The 17,217-nt window shown below is 40.1% G+C and overlaps 1 protein-coding gene across 8 annotated transcripts in view; it reads right to left on the bottom strand.

The window, feature by feature from the left end:
- Window positions 1-17,217, bottom strand: part of LOC109928668 (ankyrin repeat and SAM domain-containing protein 1A-like) — a 210,066-nt gene that overhangs the window by 43,532 nt on the left and 149,317 nt on the right. For all 8 annotated transcript variants that reach the window (XM_048612023.1, XM_048612025.1, XM_048612026.1 and 5 more), the window contains 2 exons: window positions 5,672-5,824; window positions 170-277 (listed from right to left, as the gene is read on the bottom strand). In XM_048612023.1, the coding sequence (XP_048467980.1) occupies window positions 170-277; window positions 5,672-5,824 (261 nt within the window). The remainder of the gene's footprint in view (window positions 1-169; window positions 278-5,671; window positions 5,825-17,217) is intronic.

Genomic DNA, 17,217 nt, shown 5'->3' with positions numbered 1-17,217 from the left:
ATGGAGTTCAAGTAACAGATTAAAGATTTGTCTTTTTATGAATATTCTTGTTCAGGTATTGACTTGTGCACTTACAATATGTTATCAGCCTCTTTGCTACAACAAATACTGTCATTAGAATTTTAAGATTACTACTAGACATTGTGCAGCAACAATAGATTCATTTAACCTTCAGTTGGGACAATCGCGGTGGCTTTTGAGGTGGTTCTTCATAAGGTCGGTCTCCAAGAGAGGCTAAGATTCGCTTCCGATGACCGAGTAAGGCTATTTTCAGCACCTAAAGTAACATAAAACTAAATTAGCATAAAACTGAATCAGGAAAAAGCAATAATAATGCAGAAAGTAATCTGTCCCACTTTAACAGCCTGTGTTTGTATTAGTGCCTTTAAGGTAGCAGAACAGCTTAAAATACCTTTCCACAGTGCTGTGAAGCAAAGCTTGACATTAAGCCACATAAACAGATGTCAGCATAAATGACCAAAAACTTTGTCAAAGTTAAGCTTTAAGGAGCATTTTAAAAGGAATTAAAAAGGTATGTTTTTTCTTGGGAAATGATAAAATCAGCAGTAAAGAAGAAGGTGGAATCGCAGGCTAGTGATAGTGCTGGTTGTTACCAGAAAATAAAAGGAAGGGACAGTGTGTATGAAATTCATTTTGTACCAAGGAATCATAGATGTTTAAGGAAATTCGATAATAGAACAAACTTAAAGGTTTTGTATCTCAATGCATGAAGCATTCAGAATAAGACACAAATCGAGGTAAATGAATACAATCTCAGTTATTATGGAACATGGTTACCATTAAATCAAAATTGGGAATTTAACATTCATGAATACTTGACCTTTTGGAAAGACAGAAGGCAGAGAAAAGGTGATGGGATAGCACTGTTAAGAAGAAATGAAATTAGGACAGTTATGACAGATAATCAAAAACAGAAATTGCTGGAAAAGCTCAGCAGGTCTGGCAGCATCTGAGAAGAGAAGTCAGAGTTAAAGTTTCGGGTCCAGCAACTCTTCCTCAGAACCAACGGTAGCTAGGAATTGTTGGTTTTTATACAGAAGATAGGGTGGTTGGAAGGGGATAAGGAGTAAACAATGAGTGGAGATAGAGCCCAAACAGAGAGGGGAACAGTTGGACAGACAAAGGAGCGGATATGGTCAGGCTAGTAGGATGAATAGCTATTAACAAGGATAGTTAGGTGACTAACAATGGTTGTATGCAATAGCAGACTATGTGATAACAAGTGATAGTAGGAACTGCAGATGCTGGAGAATCCGAGACAACCAGGTGCAGGGCTGGATGAACACAGCAGGCCAAGCAGCATCATAGGAGCAGAGAGGCAGGCCTGGGTTGTGGGGGTAGAGGTAAGGACATGGGAGAAGTTCAAGCCCTGAAGCTGTTGAACTTGATTTTGAGTCCAGAAGGCTGGAGAGTTCCTGAGCGGAAAGTGACATGCTGTTTTTTCAGCCTTTGCTGAAGCACTGCAGCAAGCCTGACACAGATGTTGGTGTGACCATATCTGGATTACCATGAGCAGTTTTAGTCTGCTTATTTAAGAAAAATTATTGTTGAATTAGAGGAGGCCTTGTCTTATGAGCAAGGATTAAACAGGTTGGGACTAAATTTAGAAAAATGAGAGGTGATCTCATCGAAATATATAGAATTCTTAAGGGGGCTTGACAGAGTAAATGCTGAGAGGATGTTTCCCTCGAGGAAGAGTCTAGAACCAGAGGGAATCATCTCAGAGAGCTGTGTTAGAGAGCAAGAGTATCTTGTGTATATTCAAGGCTGAGATGGATAGATTCTTGATCAGTAGGAGAATCAATGGTTACAGGCAAAGGGCAGGAAAGTGGGCTGTTGGATCAGTCATGATCCTATTGAATGGCGGCGCTGGTTCAAGGGGCTGAATGGTCTCCTCCTGTCCCTATTCTTATGTAGAAAATTTTCTTGAGGAGCACCTCGAAGTAATGGTGAATGAGGATGAGAAGCCATTGCACAGTTAAGAAAGCAACCAAATGTGTACAGTTCCACCCAGCTGGACATTGGCAGGCTTTGGAAGATGTGGTAAACATGTTGAGAAGAATGAGGAAACCTTTTCATTGTCACATTCATAGTGTTTGAACATTTTTGATGCTTGAACACACTTTTTAAGATAAAGTCACTTGGAGTCACGGTGAATGAAATAGAGGTTGCAGATAAACCAATTATTTCCACAACTTATAGTCAAGATAGATAGATCCAATTGGTAATAAATACTATTCAGAATCACAACCTATGAACAATCTGTTCTTCACACAATTATGTCACCTCATTGCATTGATAGTTACACTAAATTTGCTTTCTTTAGAAACTGTAACTGCATGTTCTCTGTCATACAAATTACTATCTCAGAGAAATTTTCTTGTTTCTTTACCAATGCTTCATTGCCAAATGATCAAAATTAAATCAATTGCTACTTAAACAAACCTTTGTGCGGAACAGGTCTAATTGTTTCCAACGAAACACAGAATTTGAACGGATTACTCTTCAAAAAAGTGCTCAAATTAGTACATAAATGTCACGTACCATCATTTGAAGAAAAAACCCTGTACTTACTGTGAAATAGTGTTTGAACGTAATATACCATCAGATGTTTGTCCATGACCCAGTAGTTCAATTTTAACCTATAGTCATCGGAAGTGTTCACATTTTATGATAAAGTTCAGTCAAGCTACTTATAAAACCATTTTTTTTTGTCCAGCTCTGACTTTAGGATATTTCTTTCTATTGTTTGCTTGCAATCAACAAACTAAGATGATGTCACCAAAGAACAGCATATAGATTAAGAGGTCAGGCAAGGAAGGTGGCAAGTTATCCCACGTATTTTTTTTTCCCCTACGCCAATCTGAATGAAATGCTGATGGATGTGGAAGAACAGATTTTGGTATAGCTAGCTCAAATTTTCTAAGTTTCAGAAAGATCAATGGTTTCAGAACCAATTGAGAAATGTGTATGGGGTCCACTCATTGTTGCACCACATCAAAAAAAGTTTATTGCTCTTCCTGAAATCACAATGAATTCAAGCCTTTTTGGTGTTTGAGTAAAATACAAATGTGGTCCCATACATTTTGCCAGCAAAATGGCCAACTTTTTAAAACAACTTCTTCATAATTCTTCAGCCATATAATTTTGCCTGGCCTCAGATTCTCTATGTTTTCATCTAGTATAAATATCTTACAATATAAATTTGGTAGATACCAGGCAAAGAAAAATTTTTTTTTAATCCATGGAATACTCTCAAAACATGGTTTCATTTGACATACATGCCAATCAAGCAAACTAGCAAAAACTGAGAAATAGCTTCAAAAAGCTGACAGCCCCCACTAGACTCACAAGAAAACAGCTCTTATTATAAGCCAAATATGTGAAAACAAGCAGCTCACTTGTGATATAACAAGCTACAGGATTTCACAATGTTTGATCATCTGTATTACAGAAAAATGATGAGGGGACAAAACTGAAAGGTATTTCCAGGAAGAAATCTGAAACAAACAACCTTGGAAAAGTCAGAACTCATACATTTCAAATTATACATTTGGCTGAATTTTTATTTCTGACTTTTTTTAAACCTTAAGAGAATAGCTAAATCATATCTGAATTTTGAACAGGTCAACCAGACCATCACTCACCCAGACCATCACTCACCCATAATTTATTTCAATAGGTTCTCTTACACATTCAACAATACCAGCCCTGTTGACAGAGTCACTACTCTTCTTGGACTATCCAGTCACTGTACTCCATCCAACTTCTCATCCTTTCATACAGACACATTATTTAACTTCCGAGCTTTCAGGTTTGTACGTGCAGCTCCCTGGTTCTCTCAAAATGATCCACCAATCTACACATTTCACCCAATCCAGTTGCAATTTGTCCACCTTAACACTCAATCCGTGACTCCAATCAGTTCAGTTTAATCAGACATTTCCTTAACCACAACCTCCTGTTCAAGATGGCATTCTCTTGCCTTCCCATACAACATCTCATCCCCATCCTTTATTAACTTCGAAGGCACGCGGATTTTCTGCGCACTTTTTGCTATCCATTGTTGACATCCCATCCAGTTTTTGTCCTATCATTCTGATCCTAATAAGTCTTGTTGCTCTACACTGTAGGTGGGAACTCTTACTTTGCAAAAAGTCTTGTTTACAGAATGGAGCAAGTGGAATTCTTTCTAAAAAAGTTCACCAACTGATGTGGCATTAAGAATATGCAAACCAATCCACGAAAGCAACTGTCAATGTAAAAAAAAGATAGTCAGCAAAAACGATAATTCTACATCTCAGTTTTGGGCAAGATTCAGTCAAATGAGCAATATAATGGTGGCAAGTGTTTAAGTTACATCTGGAGACATTTTCAATTGTCAGTATTTCGATTCAAACTGAAAATCAATCAGCAATCTTGCTTTTCTTTAATTCGTAAGATAATGGATTACTTATGGCTGACTACAGGAATATTTAAAACAGTATCTTTTATGATAGTTAGAAAATTAGATTGTGGTGGAAGGAGAAACTCTTCAACCAGAATAAACTGAGATAGCAATTTATATTTATGTATAACTATTTTGCCAAACCATCAGTTTTGCAGCATTGACCTCTAGAGATTGTTTTCAAACAGAAGAATTAGGTTCAGAAGCTGTCAGATCATTGATCAAATGTGAAATTACTAAGCATGGACAGTTTCTCCTGGTTGATCGGTTGGTCTGTCTGTCAGTGCTCTCACTCGTGTGTGGCAAGTGTCTGTGCCTGTTCTTCCGGCCCTGGCTTCTTCTCTTCCACTGCCTACATTCATCAAATGTCTCCAGCATTATCTAACCACAGCAAATGTGCAAGTATTCTATGATAACTGTCAGTGAAGCTCAGATCAAAAGAAAAAGCATTCTGCTCAGTATTCTGATCAATATTTATCTCACAACTAACATTACTAAAGCAGAGTATCTATTTACTATCCCAATTTGTTGTTTGTGGAATAAAACAGTGAAGCAAACTAACAGCTGAATACAACAATATTACAAGCAAAAAGTACTTGATTTGGTGCAAAATGCTTTGCAATGCCCAAAGGTCTTAAAAGCATGATATAAATCCAAATTCTTTCAACTCCACGAATTTCCCTTGCCTATTAATTCAACTACATATTGAACAATATATGCAACAATTTCAATTATTTGAACAGCTTTTTTTCTGTAAAAGCTATTCCCTTGAAAACAATTACACATAATTTAATATTTTAAACCACAAGACTCACTGTCACTCAGAAGAAATACAACAACTTGCATTCAAATATCAATTTTTATGCAATGGAGTGTTCCAAAGCATTTCACAGGAGACAGACAAAAGTTGAAGCAGTTTAATTTTAACAATATCTTAAAGGAAGACGAGACAGACTGTGGGCAAAACAGTGACTGAAGGAAAGAAAGAAAACAGACAGAGAGAGAGAAATGGAGGAAAGAAACAGGGGAAGAGAGACATACAGAGGTGGAAATGCCTCTCCCAAAATACAGTTCTATAATTTATTCATGGGAAAATAGGAATAAAAGATAATCGAGTACATCACTTTTCATGAGATTAAGTTTGACAAAAGTGGTATTTTCACCATCTCCTTATAAGGCGGCTAGAACATATATTTAGCTTACGTTTACAATTTCGAGTTCCCAGAGATTTTTCACACTGTCCATTGAATTGTATCCACTGGATAAAAACGTCTGACTGTAATCCTGTAGACCAAGCGATTCTAACCATGCTACGATTGAAGTATTGCTGTTTCCATCAAAACCAAACGGTTTAATCTGCAAACAAAATCAATAAGTAGCATTCCAAATGAAGTTGTCTCAGCTGATAAAACTATATCAATGGGCATTCATCTTTTTCTAATTATTAAGAATAAAAACATTACAATTATGGGAAGATGCTCTCAAATCTGGCTAGTCAGTCCAGAGGACTGCCACACCCATGAATTTTATAATTTATTTATTTCTCAAGTGCTTAGCCCAAAGATAAAGCAACTATTCCTTAAAATGCAGTGACTTCTAGCTCCTACAGATAGATTTACATCTTTAGATTCCATCACAAGTTTGCTGATTGATCAACTGGAACGTGGATTAATTGGTTCTACAGTTCCATCGACATGCATATCATCCAAGAGCCTTAACTTCAGTCATATGTTCTTTCCAGAATAGGTTTAAACCCATAGTAGATTGGCAATGAGTACCAGGCCCTTCAGGAAAAACAGTAACTGACTTCACTAATGAAGAATTAAGTAAAACATTGTGATGGGTTAAAACCATCTTCCCAAGTATTTTCCTGACGTGACCTCATTTTACGCCTTCATCTTCATGTAATCCTACATTGAAAATTGATGGAGTTGGGTGGGTTTATGAAAGTGTAGCCAGGGTGTGAAATGCTCAAGTGCTTGATGCAGTTTATATACTCAGTCACCAAATAGAAAAATAAACATTTTGTTACTTGCACTTCCCCAAATCAGCAAAAATAAAACTGGATTTTTAAAAATGACAAGAATCACATGTACAAAGTTTTGGTACACCAATATCTCTGCAGATTTATCTTTTTAAATCTAAGTATTTAATGTTTATTTATTCCCCTACCAAATTGTCAGCCTTCACAGAACTGTCACTAACACAATGATCCGTGTGAAATCCTAAAATAATTATTCATATCAAACACCAATTAACGTTAAAACATTCAGTGTAATCTACTTCACTGTACTTTATGAGTACCAACAATTTACAGAGCATTGAGAATTACTTGCTGCAAATATCTGGGATTTAACAATTAGTGTTAAATCCCAGATATTTGCAGCAAGTAATTCTTTAAAAATATTTCTTTTTCTTCCTTGTTCAGGAATTCTTTAAAATGTCATGGAGTTTTTTAATTTCAGGTAGTAATACAAGTATTTTCAAATTTAGCTTAAAAACCAAACAGGATCCTTCTGATTTAATCACAAAAACATGAGTACAACCCTGTCTTCTCACTCTTTCCAATGGAGCTCCAAACTCAAATGAAGCTCATAGATTCAAGGGTGGATTCTGGCACAGGACCCATTGGCATTGACAACTCTCCAATGGAATTGTTCTTGTAAACCTTGGAAGTTCAAAGGGCATAAGAAGAATTTATCAAGAACAAATACAGAAATTTTAGTGTAATAGTTATATTTATCCATAAATGTTTAACTCAAAGGATAATTTTAGTACTAAATACTGTCACGTGAAAAATAAGTACATCACATTCCTTTGTTGCCCAGAGTGAAAGATGAATAAATTTCAATAAAGCAGAACAAGCTACTGAAGCAAAGAAGAAGTAACATTCAAATTTCCAATACCTTACAAATATAATAATGATATAGCTCAAGACAGAACCTACATCCTAACATTGTCAAAAACCTGTTCAGACCCAGATGAATTTCTACCCAAAAAACCTTTTAATTCCTAATCCAACAGTTATGTAGTAATGAGCAGTTGCAGAGTTGACATTGTCATCCTTGGAACAATTTAGTTTAAGGGGTGACTAAATTTCCAAAATAATGAAAGATGTTAACTGAATAGAGAAAATAAATTCCTACTGACTAGCGTGTCAATATCAGAAATCATAGATTTAAATTCATTAACCTAGAAGGAAGAGGAGGAGAAACTTAAAAGTTGTCAGGATCTGGAGTGTTTTAACTGTAGAGGTGATGGAAGCTGATTCAATGAAGGTAATTTTATTTTTTTTTCTTTATTCATTCACAGGATGAGGCATTGCTGGCTAGGCAGCATTTATTGCCCATCCCTAATTGCCCAGAGGGCAGTTCAGAGTCAACCACATTGCTGTGGGTCTGGAATCACATGTATGCCAGACCAGGTTCAAGGATGGCAGTTTCCTTCCCTAAAGGACAATAGTGAACCAGATGGGTTTTTCCAACAACTGGCAATGGATTCATAGTCATCATTAGATTCTTAATTCCAGACATTTTTATTGAATTCAAATTCCACCATCTGCCGTGGTGGGATTTGGGTCTCTGGATTAACAGACCAGCGGTAAAACCACTAGGCCATCGCCTCCCCTGAAAAGGGATTGGACTTAAGAACAAGGAGTTTGTGGAGTTACAGAAATGTAAAGGGGCATAGCAGTAAGCACAACAGCTATTTCAAAGGTCAACCACAGACTCAATGGCCTCTTTTGTGCTATACATCTCAAGCATAAAATGTTAGATCAGATACATACCAATGTTAGAATTCAACAAATTGACTTGTATATTGCTAAAATAAAGAGACATTTTGTCAAAGCTTTTTGTCTTGCATTCATCAGGACACTTGGCAAAAGCAACTTCAAGGAAACCAACATTTATGCTATACGAGAGAAAAAACAATGATTGATACATGTTCTGTCTGCAAAGACTAGGACCCTGTGAATTAACGTACACAACGTCCCTTACACACAAATGCACCACAGGGCGAGCCTGAATGAAAATCCTAATTTGGTTGTCAGTGTAATTCTTTGTGCACTCAGGACTATCCAGCAAGTGTTATCCAAATCAGCAATCACATCTAACATTGAACACAGTGTTGTGGGTTCTGCATGAGCAGGATCGCTGGGTACAGTCAGTACGTTACTTGCTGCATGTACATGAACTGCACCTGCTTCAATTCAACAATAAATAGATGACAGCCATTCTTTTATTTTATTCACTTGTGGGACATTGGCATCATGGGCTGACCAGCATTTATCGGTTAAATTCTCAGGATAATCAGAATCAACGTCTGGGTTAAAATGTAAACAAAAGGTTGGCAGTTAACTGTCCGTCAACATTATCTTGTGTATTGTTCATGGCAATACTACGACCAGAGTCTAACTGGCAACTAATCAGGATTCTCCTCTCATTCATTCTAAGTATTGGTTTTCCCCTAACTTGATAATGCTAATTTTTGTGATGAGTGCAAGATGAAAAGCTTTGACAAATAATATTTCTCAGCAATATTCAAGTTCTGTACTACAAATACCTATTCGTAAATCTAAGAACTGCAACAATTTCAATATTTAAAAACCAAAAGAACTGTGGATGCTGTAAATCAGGAACAAAAACAAAGTTGCTGGAAAAGCTCAGCAGGTCTGGCAACATCTGTGAAGGAGAAAACAGAGTTAATGTTTCGGGTCCAGTGACGCTTCCTCAGAACTGATGGTGGCTGGGAAATCGTCAGTTTATATGCAGAAAATAGGGAGGTGGGTGGGGTAGGGAGTAAACGATAGGATAGAGCCCAAAGAGAGAGAAAGACAGTTGGACAGACAAAGGAGTTGCTAACGATCAGGCTGGGAGAGTGAGTAGTTGTTAATGGGACTGTTAGTGACTAACAACAGGGGGTGTGTAATGGCAGGCTATGTAGCAACAAGGCCTGGTGTGTGGGGTAGAGGGCTGGGACATGGGAGAGTTTAGGCCCTAAAACTATTGAACACAATATTGAGTCCGGAGGGCTGTGGGTCCCCAAGCGGAAAATGAGGTGTTGTTCCTCCAGCTTGCGTTGGGCTTCACTGGAACACTGTAGCAAGCCAGAGACAGAGATGTTGGCCAGGGAGCAAGGTGGTGCATTGAAGTGGCAGGCAACAGGTAGTTCAGGGTCTTTTTTGCGAACAGAATGTAAATGTTCTGCAAAGCGGTCGCCAAGTCTACGCTTTGTTTCCCCAATGTAGAGGAGACCACATTGTGAGCAGCGAATGCAGTAGACTAGATTCTGGGAAGTGCAGGTGAAGTGTTGCTTCACCTGGAAGGTATGTTTGGGCCCTTGGATACTGGGGAGGAAGGAGGTAAATCGGCAGGTGTTGCACCTTCGCCGGTTACAGGGGATGGTGCCGTAGGGCTGGGGGGAGGTGTTGGGGGTGATGGAAGTGTGGACCAGGGTGTCCCGGAGGGAAACAGTCCCTGCGGAAGGCGGACAAGAGAGGGGAGGGGAATATGTGTCTGGTGGTGGCATCTTACTGGTGGCGGCGGAAATGGCGTCTGATGATCTTCTGGATGTGGATGCTGGTGGGATGGTAGGTGAGGATAAAGGGGAACCCTATTGCTGTTGCGGGAGGGAAGAGAAGGGGTGGACCTGGTTGAGGGCACTGTCGACAACGGAGCTGGGGAATCCTCGGCTGAGGAAGGAGGTAGACATTTTGGAGGCTCTCTTGTCGAAGTTGGCCCCATCTGAACATATGCGACAGAGACGGAGGAACTGAGAGAATGGGATAGACTCTTTACAGGAAGTGGGGTGTGAGGATGTATAGTCCAGGTAGCTGTGGGAGTCAGTGAGTTTGTAATGGATATTAGTGGCCAGTCTATCCCCAGAAATGGAAACAGAAATGTCGAGGAAGGGAAGGGATTGACCAGGTGCAAGTGAGGGCAGGGTGGAAATTGGAGGCGAAATTGATGAAATTTTCCAATTCCAGATGAGAGCAGGAAGCAGCACCGATGATATCATCAATGTTTTGGAGAAAGAGTTGTGGGTGGGGGCCAGAATAGGACTGGAACAAGGAATGTTCCACGTACCCAAAGAAGAGACAGGCATAACTAGGGCCCATGCGGGTACCCATGGCAACCCCTCTTACCTGTAGAAAATGAGAGGAGTTGAAAGAGAAGTTGTTGAGGGTGAGGACAAGCTTGGCCAAGCGGAGGAGGGTGGTGGTGGGTGGGGATGGTTCAGGTCTTTGCTCCAGGAAGAAGCGGGGAGCCCTAAGACCCTCCTGGTGGGGAATGGATGTGTAAAGGGATTGCACATCCATGGTAAAGAGGTGGTGGCTGGAGCCGGTAAACTGGAAGTTTTGAAACTGGCGTAAGGCATCAGATGAATCCTGGATGTATGTGGGTAGGGATTGGACCAGATGGGAGAAGACTGAGTCAAGGTAGGAAGAGATGAGTTCTGTGGGGCATGAGCAGGCTGAAACAATGGGTCTACCTGGACAGTCCTGTTTGCGGATTTTTGGCAGGAGGTAGAAACGAGCTGTGCGGGGTTGGGGGACTATTAGCTTGGAAGCAGAGGTGGTGGGGGGAGATCACCGGATGAAATATGATCTGTAACCGTAGTGGATACAATGGCCTGATGCCCCATGGTGGGGTCATGGTCCAGCGGAAGGTAGGAGGATGTATCTGGGAGATGGCGCTCAGCCTCTGCAAGGTAGAGGTCAGTACACCAGACTACAACAGCACCATCCTTATTGGCAGGCTTGATGACAAAGTCAGAATGCTGTTTCAATATTTCTTAACAAATTTCAATATTTATTAAGTCAGGATCAGGACAACTGAGTGACAAATTGGAAAATGATCTTTACTGTCATAGATTAGGCTGCGTTAACACCAAGTATAGAGTTGTTACAATTCACTGGGATAGCACACTGGAAATTGAACCCCATTATTCCCAGAGTCATCACAAAAACTAAAAGATTTCACTAGGTATGCCAAGCTCCCTGATTTACTTGACTTTCAGACAAGTTTGACAGAAGGCATGAACAAGAATTATTCTAAGTAATTAGACTCTGGCTATAGGTAAACACATAAATCTTTGGCATACAATAACACTAATCTTCTTAAAAACGCTCATTTACACATACAGACAGAAAAATAGACGGGGTAAAATATATTATGGGCAGGGGGGGAAAACTGGAAAGACAGGTCAGTCATTCTTGTTCCAAGGTTCTGTTAACAAGGTGATCCTTATGACTCTTTTGCTGGCCAGAGGGTTGCTCCAGTTGCCTTTCTCTGGTTGGTAAGTTGGTAAGTGACCCAAGGTGGCCAATCATGTAAAAAGTTTGAATTATCAGTTAAAAATCACAGCTAACAACAACTGTTGCAGGAAAGCTAAAAACTGGTACTCTTCAGGTATAACCTTCAGTTTTTAACTGCAGAGAGCAGAGGGATTGCTCCTGAGACGGAAAAGAACTGAACACTTTTCTTGCTTCCAGCTTCAAGGTGTTCAGTTAGCTGAGAACCAATCATGCTGTAGGCACGCAAAAGGTTTCTGTTATCAATAACTGGACATTAGTCCATAGAGCAATCAACTTCTTATGTGAAGAGAAATTGTATCTGTACACTGCCTCAGATCCAAATTATCCACAACTCAAGCTTCAATTGCTGCTTGTTCAAACAATGCTTGAAATGGGTATCAGGTTATTTGATTTCAAACACTGGTTTTAAGCTCTTTTTATTTCAGTCTACAGCTTTCTAAAACAAAACAAAAAAAAAAGATATGGTCATTACAGAGTGTAACAAACAAAAAACACAACGGCATTCTGGCAAATCCAAAAATGGTTTCAAATTTAAAAAAAAAGTTCTTAACAGTGCAAAAGCTTTACAGCAGCAAGTTGAATTTCTTAAATGAAAATGAGGACTGAGAAAAGATTAACTAGTCTATGTTTATAAAATTATATTTTAGATGATTCACAAATCAAATGCTTTCTTTATTCATAATTTATTTCCATAACATTTTAAAACAATCTGGCAGCTTTTGAAAGTTTTATGTATGACCATTCTATACTTTTTTTTCCCATACCGTGTGTTGATTTACTTCTTAATATAAATACAAGGTGCACAACAGGGCATCTGGTCCAATGAGTCTGCGGTGTTTATTCTCCACTTGTATCTTTTCTTCGTACCTCCTCCCTCCTTTCAGTATATTTTTCTATTTCTTTTTCTATCACATACCTATGAATACGGAACAAGAGTAGGCCACTTGGTCTTTCGACTCTGCTTTGCCATTCAATAAGATCACGGATGATCCGATTTTATCTTAACTCTACATTCCTGTATTCCCAATAACTCTTATTCCCAATGGTAATCAAGAATCGATCAACCCTGCCTTAAGAACATTTAAATATGTACAGGTTCTGCATTCATTGCCTTTTGAGAAAGGGAATTCCAAAGACTCTCAGCCCTTACAGAAAAAAAGGGCTGTTTTAAATGGGCACCCCCTTATTTTTAAGCTGAGGACGCTAGTTCTAAATTCTCCCACAACAGGAAGCATCCTTTTGACATCCATGAAGTCAAGTCCTCTCAGGATCTCATATCTTTCAACTAAGCCACCTCTGATTCTTGCAAACGCTAGAGAATTCAGGCCTAGCCTTCACAAGTACGGAGACCAGTGCTGTACTCAGTACTCCACACGCACTTTTGGATGCAAGATATGTACTTGACTTGTTTCCTCAACTTTATCCAATACTCACCATGAAAGAGCAATGGAGTAATTCAAATTAAGTATCATTAACTATTAGGAAAGTGACTAAAATCTTGCATATCAGACTTCAGGACATGCCTTGATCAGCATTGATGCTGAGAATGTGAGCATACCCCATTTCAAATTGCAGACCAACATTCTCTAGACATATCCTGTAACAATCAGGTGGCATCCAAGTCCGACCAACAATCAGTCTGATATTCCTATTTCTACCTTCTCTAGATTATTTCATTGCCACTCTTGTTTGCCTTACACTATCATAGAACATACAAAAGTACAGCCCCTTTGGCCCACGATATTGTGCTGACCTATTATCCTACTCTAAGATCAAACTTTCCTGCATACCCTACATTTTACGATCATCCATGTGCCTATCCAAGAGTCGCTTAAATGTCCCTAATGTATTTGACTCCACTACCACCGCTGGCAGTGCATTCCACGTATCCACCACTCTGTGTAAAGAGCCTACCTCTGACATCTTCCTTATACCTGCCTCCGATGACCTTAAAATTATGCCCCCGCGTAACAGTCATTTCCGCCCTGGGAAAAAGTTTCTGACTATCCACTCTATGCCTCTCATCATCTTGTTCACCTCTATCAAGTCACCTCTCATCCTTCTTCACTCCAATGAGAAAAGCCCTAGCTCCCTCAACCTTTCCTCATAAGACCTGCCTTCCACTCCAGGCAGCATCCTGGTAAATCTCCTCTGCACCCTCTCTAAAGCGTCCACATCCTTCCTATAATGAGGCGACCAGAACTGAACACAATATTCCAAGCGCGGTCTAACCAGGGTTTTATAGAGCTGCAGCATAACCTCGCAGCTCTGAAACTCAATTCCCCTGCCAATGAAAGCCAAAACACCATACGACTTCTTAACAACCCTATCAACTTGGGTAGCAACTTTAAGGGATCTATGGATCCCAAAATCCTTCTGTTCCTCCACACTGCCAACAATCCCGCCATTAACCTTGCATTCTGCATACAAATTCGACCTTCCAAAATGAATCACTTCACACTCTTCTGGTTTGAATTCCATCTGTCACTTCTTTGCCCAGCTCTGCAGCCTGTCAATGTCCCGTTGCAACACTATCCACAACACCATCAACCTTTGTGTCATCAGCAAATTTACTAATCCACCCAGATAACAAGGTGTAGAGCTGGATGAACACAGCAGGCCAAGCAGCATCAGAGGAGCAGGAAGGCGGACGTTTCGGGCCTAGACCCTTCTTCACCCGTCCACTTCCTCATCCAAGAAATTTATAAAGATCACAAACAGCAGAGGTCCCAGAACAGATCCCTGAAGAACACTACTGGTCACTGAGCTCCAGGCTGAATACTTTCCATTTTTTTTTTACTTAATCACACGTGTTTTCCAACTCACAGTCCATCCTTCTTATTCTTTCCACTCCTCCACTTTTTCCCTCCTTCTGTTATTGCTTAAAATCTGTTAACGTTTCTAAGTTTTTCCAGTTCTGATGAAAGTTCAACAACCTAAGAAAGTTAACTCTATTTCTCCCTCCACAGTAACTGGCTGTCCTGCTCGGTATTTCCAGAATTTTATTAATAGCTTTCCAACATTAAAGCTACTTGACCATTTGATACTGATCCACTTTCTTTCAAAGGTGCCAGCTTATTCCAAGTGAAGGAACTTTTGTTGGGGTCCGTTAAAAGATCCATTACCTTCTGATGGTTGGGGCCAAAATAATCCCTAACCTAGCTTGAGGAATGTAAACTTTGTGACCAGTTCTGTATTCATGGTTCAACAGTATATTTCTTCAGCTTCACTGGCGTTTTTCATTATTTTGGACAGATAAGGACCTCAAATAAAATAAATTGTTCCCAATTGTCAGCCAAAGCTCTCCAAACTCCCATACTCATATTAGTGATTTGCAAAGTAGGGGGGCAAGACCCCAAATGCAGTTATGAGTTTCACAACAGGAACAGTTGCCATAGAGAACCATACCTAACCCCCAAACCCCAAGCTCACTGGTCAAGTCCCACGAGCAGGAACCTTCCCTCCCAACTTTCAGTTTTCACTGAGGGACCACAACAGTTTCCAAATCTCAATACAGGGTTACAGTGGGAAAAAGATTGGGAAGCACCTGGATCAAGACATATTGGCCAGGTACTTGGAGTCAAACTGAGATAGCAAGAACTGCAGATGCTGGAGCCACAGTCCATACAGTGTGGAGCTGGAGGATACCAGCAGGTCAGGCAGCATCAGAGGAGCAGGAGAGTCAACGTTTCGGGTCAGGATCCTACATCAAGACTCCTGATGAAGGGTCCCAACCCGAAATGTCGACTCTCCTGCTCCTCTGATGCTGCCTGACCTGCGGTGTTCCTCCAGCTCACACTCTATAGACTTAGAATCAGACTACTGGTCATTCCCAGATATGTTTTGGCTGAATATACTTTGACTTGAAATTTTTTATGTTTGTCCAAATCAAAAATCATTTACTGTATCTCGGACTATTATGGAAGTAATTTTACATTTGTCAAAGACAATCAATTTCCATTCTACTATACCTAGACCTACAGAGCCATGGGCAACAAAAATTAGTAAACTTGTTCAGTCAACTATTGTAAATTATTCATAAGTGCTGTAAATAGTCAGAATTCTCAAACAGATAATTGCAATACACCAATGGATACATTTTCCCAGAGAAAACAACTTCTATTTATCTCATCTCAATTCTGCTGTTAAGCCTCTTCCCTGTCTGATCAGAAAATTAATTAAGCATTTCATTTTAAGCTTTTGAAAATCTACTTGGCTCAGTGGTTAGCACTACTGCCTCACAGCGCCAAATTCAATTCCAGCCTCAGGAGACCGTCTACATGGTGTATGCACATTCCCCCTGTGTCTGTGTGGGTTTCCTCCAGACGCTCTGGTTTTCTCCCACAGTCCAAAGATGCGCAGGTTAGGTAGATTGGCCATGCTAAATTGCCCATAGTGTCCAAGGATGTATAGGTTAGGTGGATTAGTCATGGGAAATGTAAGGTTAGAGAGACAGGTAGCGGAGTGAGTCTGGGTGGGATGCTCTTCAGAGAGTCGGTGTGGGCTTGTTGGGCTGGATGGCCTGTTTCCACACTGTAGGGATTCTATGAAGTTGTATAGAAATTACATTTACTAGATTTTTCAAGTTTATTCTATCACAGGATATGGGCATGGCTGGCAAGGCCATATTTTATTACCTATCCCCCACTGCCCTCAAGATGATGGAGGTGAGCCACCTTCCTGAACTGTAATCCATGAGGTGCAAGTACACCCACAGTGCTGTTAGGGAGCTCTAGGGCTCTAATCCAGTGCCAGTGCAGAAACAGCAATATAATTCCAAGTCAGGATGGTGAACTGCGACTTCCAGATAAACGTGTAGAGTGGTGATATTCCCATAATTTGATTAGGGATAGTCAACACGGTTTTGTGAAGGGTAGGTCGTGCCTCACAAACCTTATTGAGTTCTTTGAGAAGGTGACCAAACAGGTGGATGAAGGTAAAGCGGTTGATGTGGTGTATATGGATTTCAGTAAAGCGTTTGATAAGGTTCCCCATGGTAGGCTATTGCAGAAAATACAGAGGCATGGGATTGAGGGTGATTTAGCGGTTTGGATCAGAAATTGGCTAGCTGTAAGAAGACAGAGGGTGATGGTTGATGGGAAATGTTCATCCTGGAGTTCAGTTACTAGTAGTGTACCTCAAGGATCTGTTTTGGGGCCACTGCTGTTTGTCATTTTTATAAATGACCTGGATGAGGGCGTAGAAGGATGGGTTAGTAAATTTGCGGATGACACCAAAGTCGGTGGAGTTGTGGATAGTGCGGAAGGATGTTGCAGGTTACAGAGGGACATAGATAAGCTGCAGAGCTGGGCTGAGAGGTGGCAAATGGAGTTTAATGCGGAAAAGTGTGAGGTGATTCACTTTGGAAGGAGTAACAGGAATACAGAGTACTGGGCTAATGGTAAGATTCTTGGTAGTGTGGATGAGCAGA

This window comes from Rhincodon typus, chromosome 25, assembly GCF_021869965.1.
Source record: "Rhincodon typus isolate 14 chromosome 25, sRhiTyp1.1, whole genome shotgun sequence".
In the NCBI taxonomy this organism is placed as follows: domain Eukaryota; kingdom Metazoa; phylum Chordata; class Chondrichthyes; order Orectolobiformes; family Rhincodontidae; genus Rhincodon; species Rhincodon typus.
This window is presented reverse-complemented; position numbering and strand designations above follow the sequence as displayed.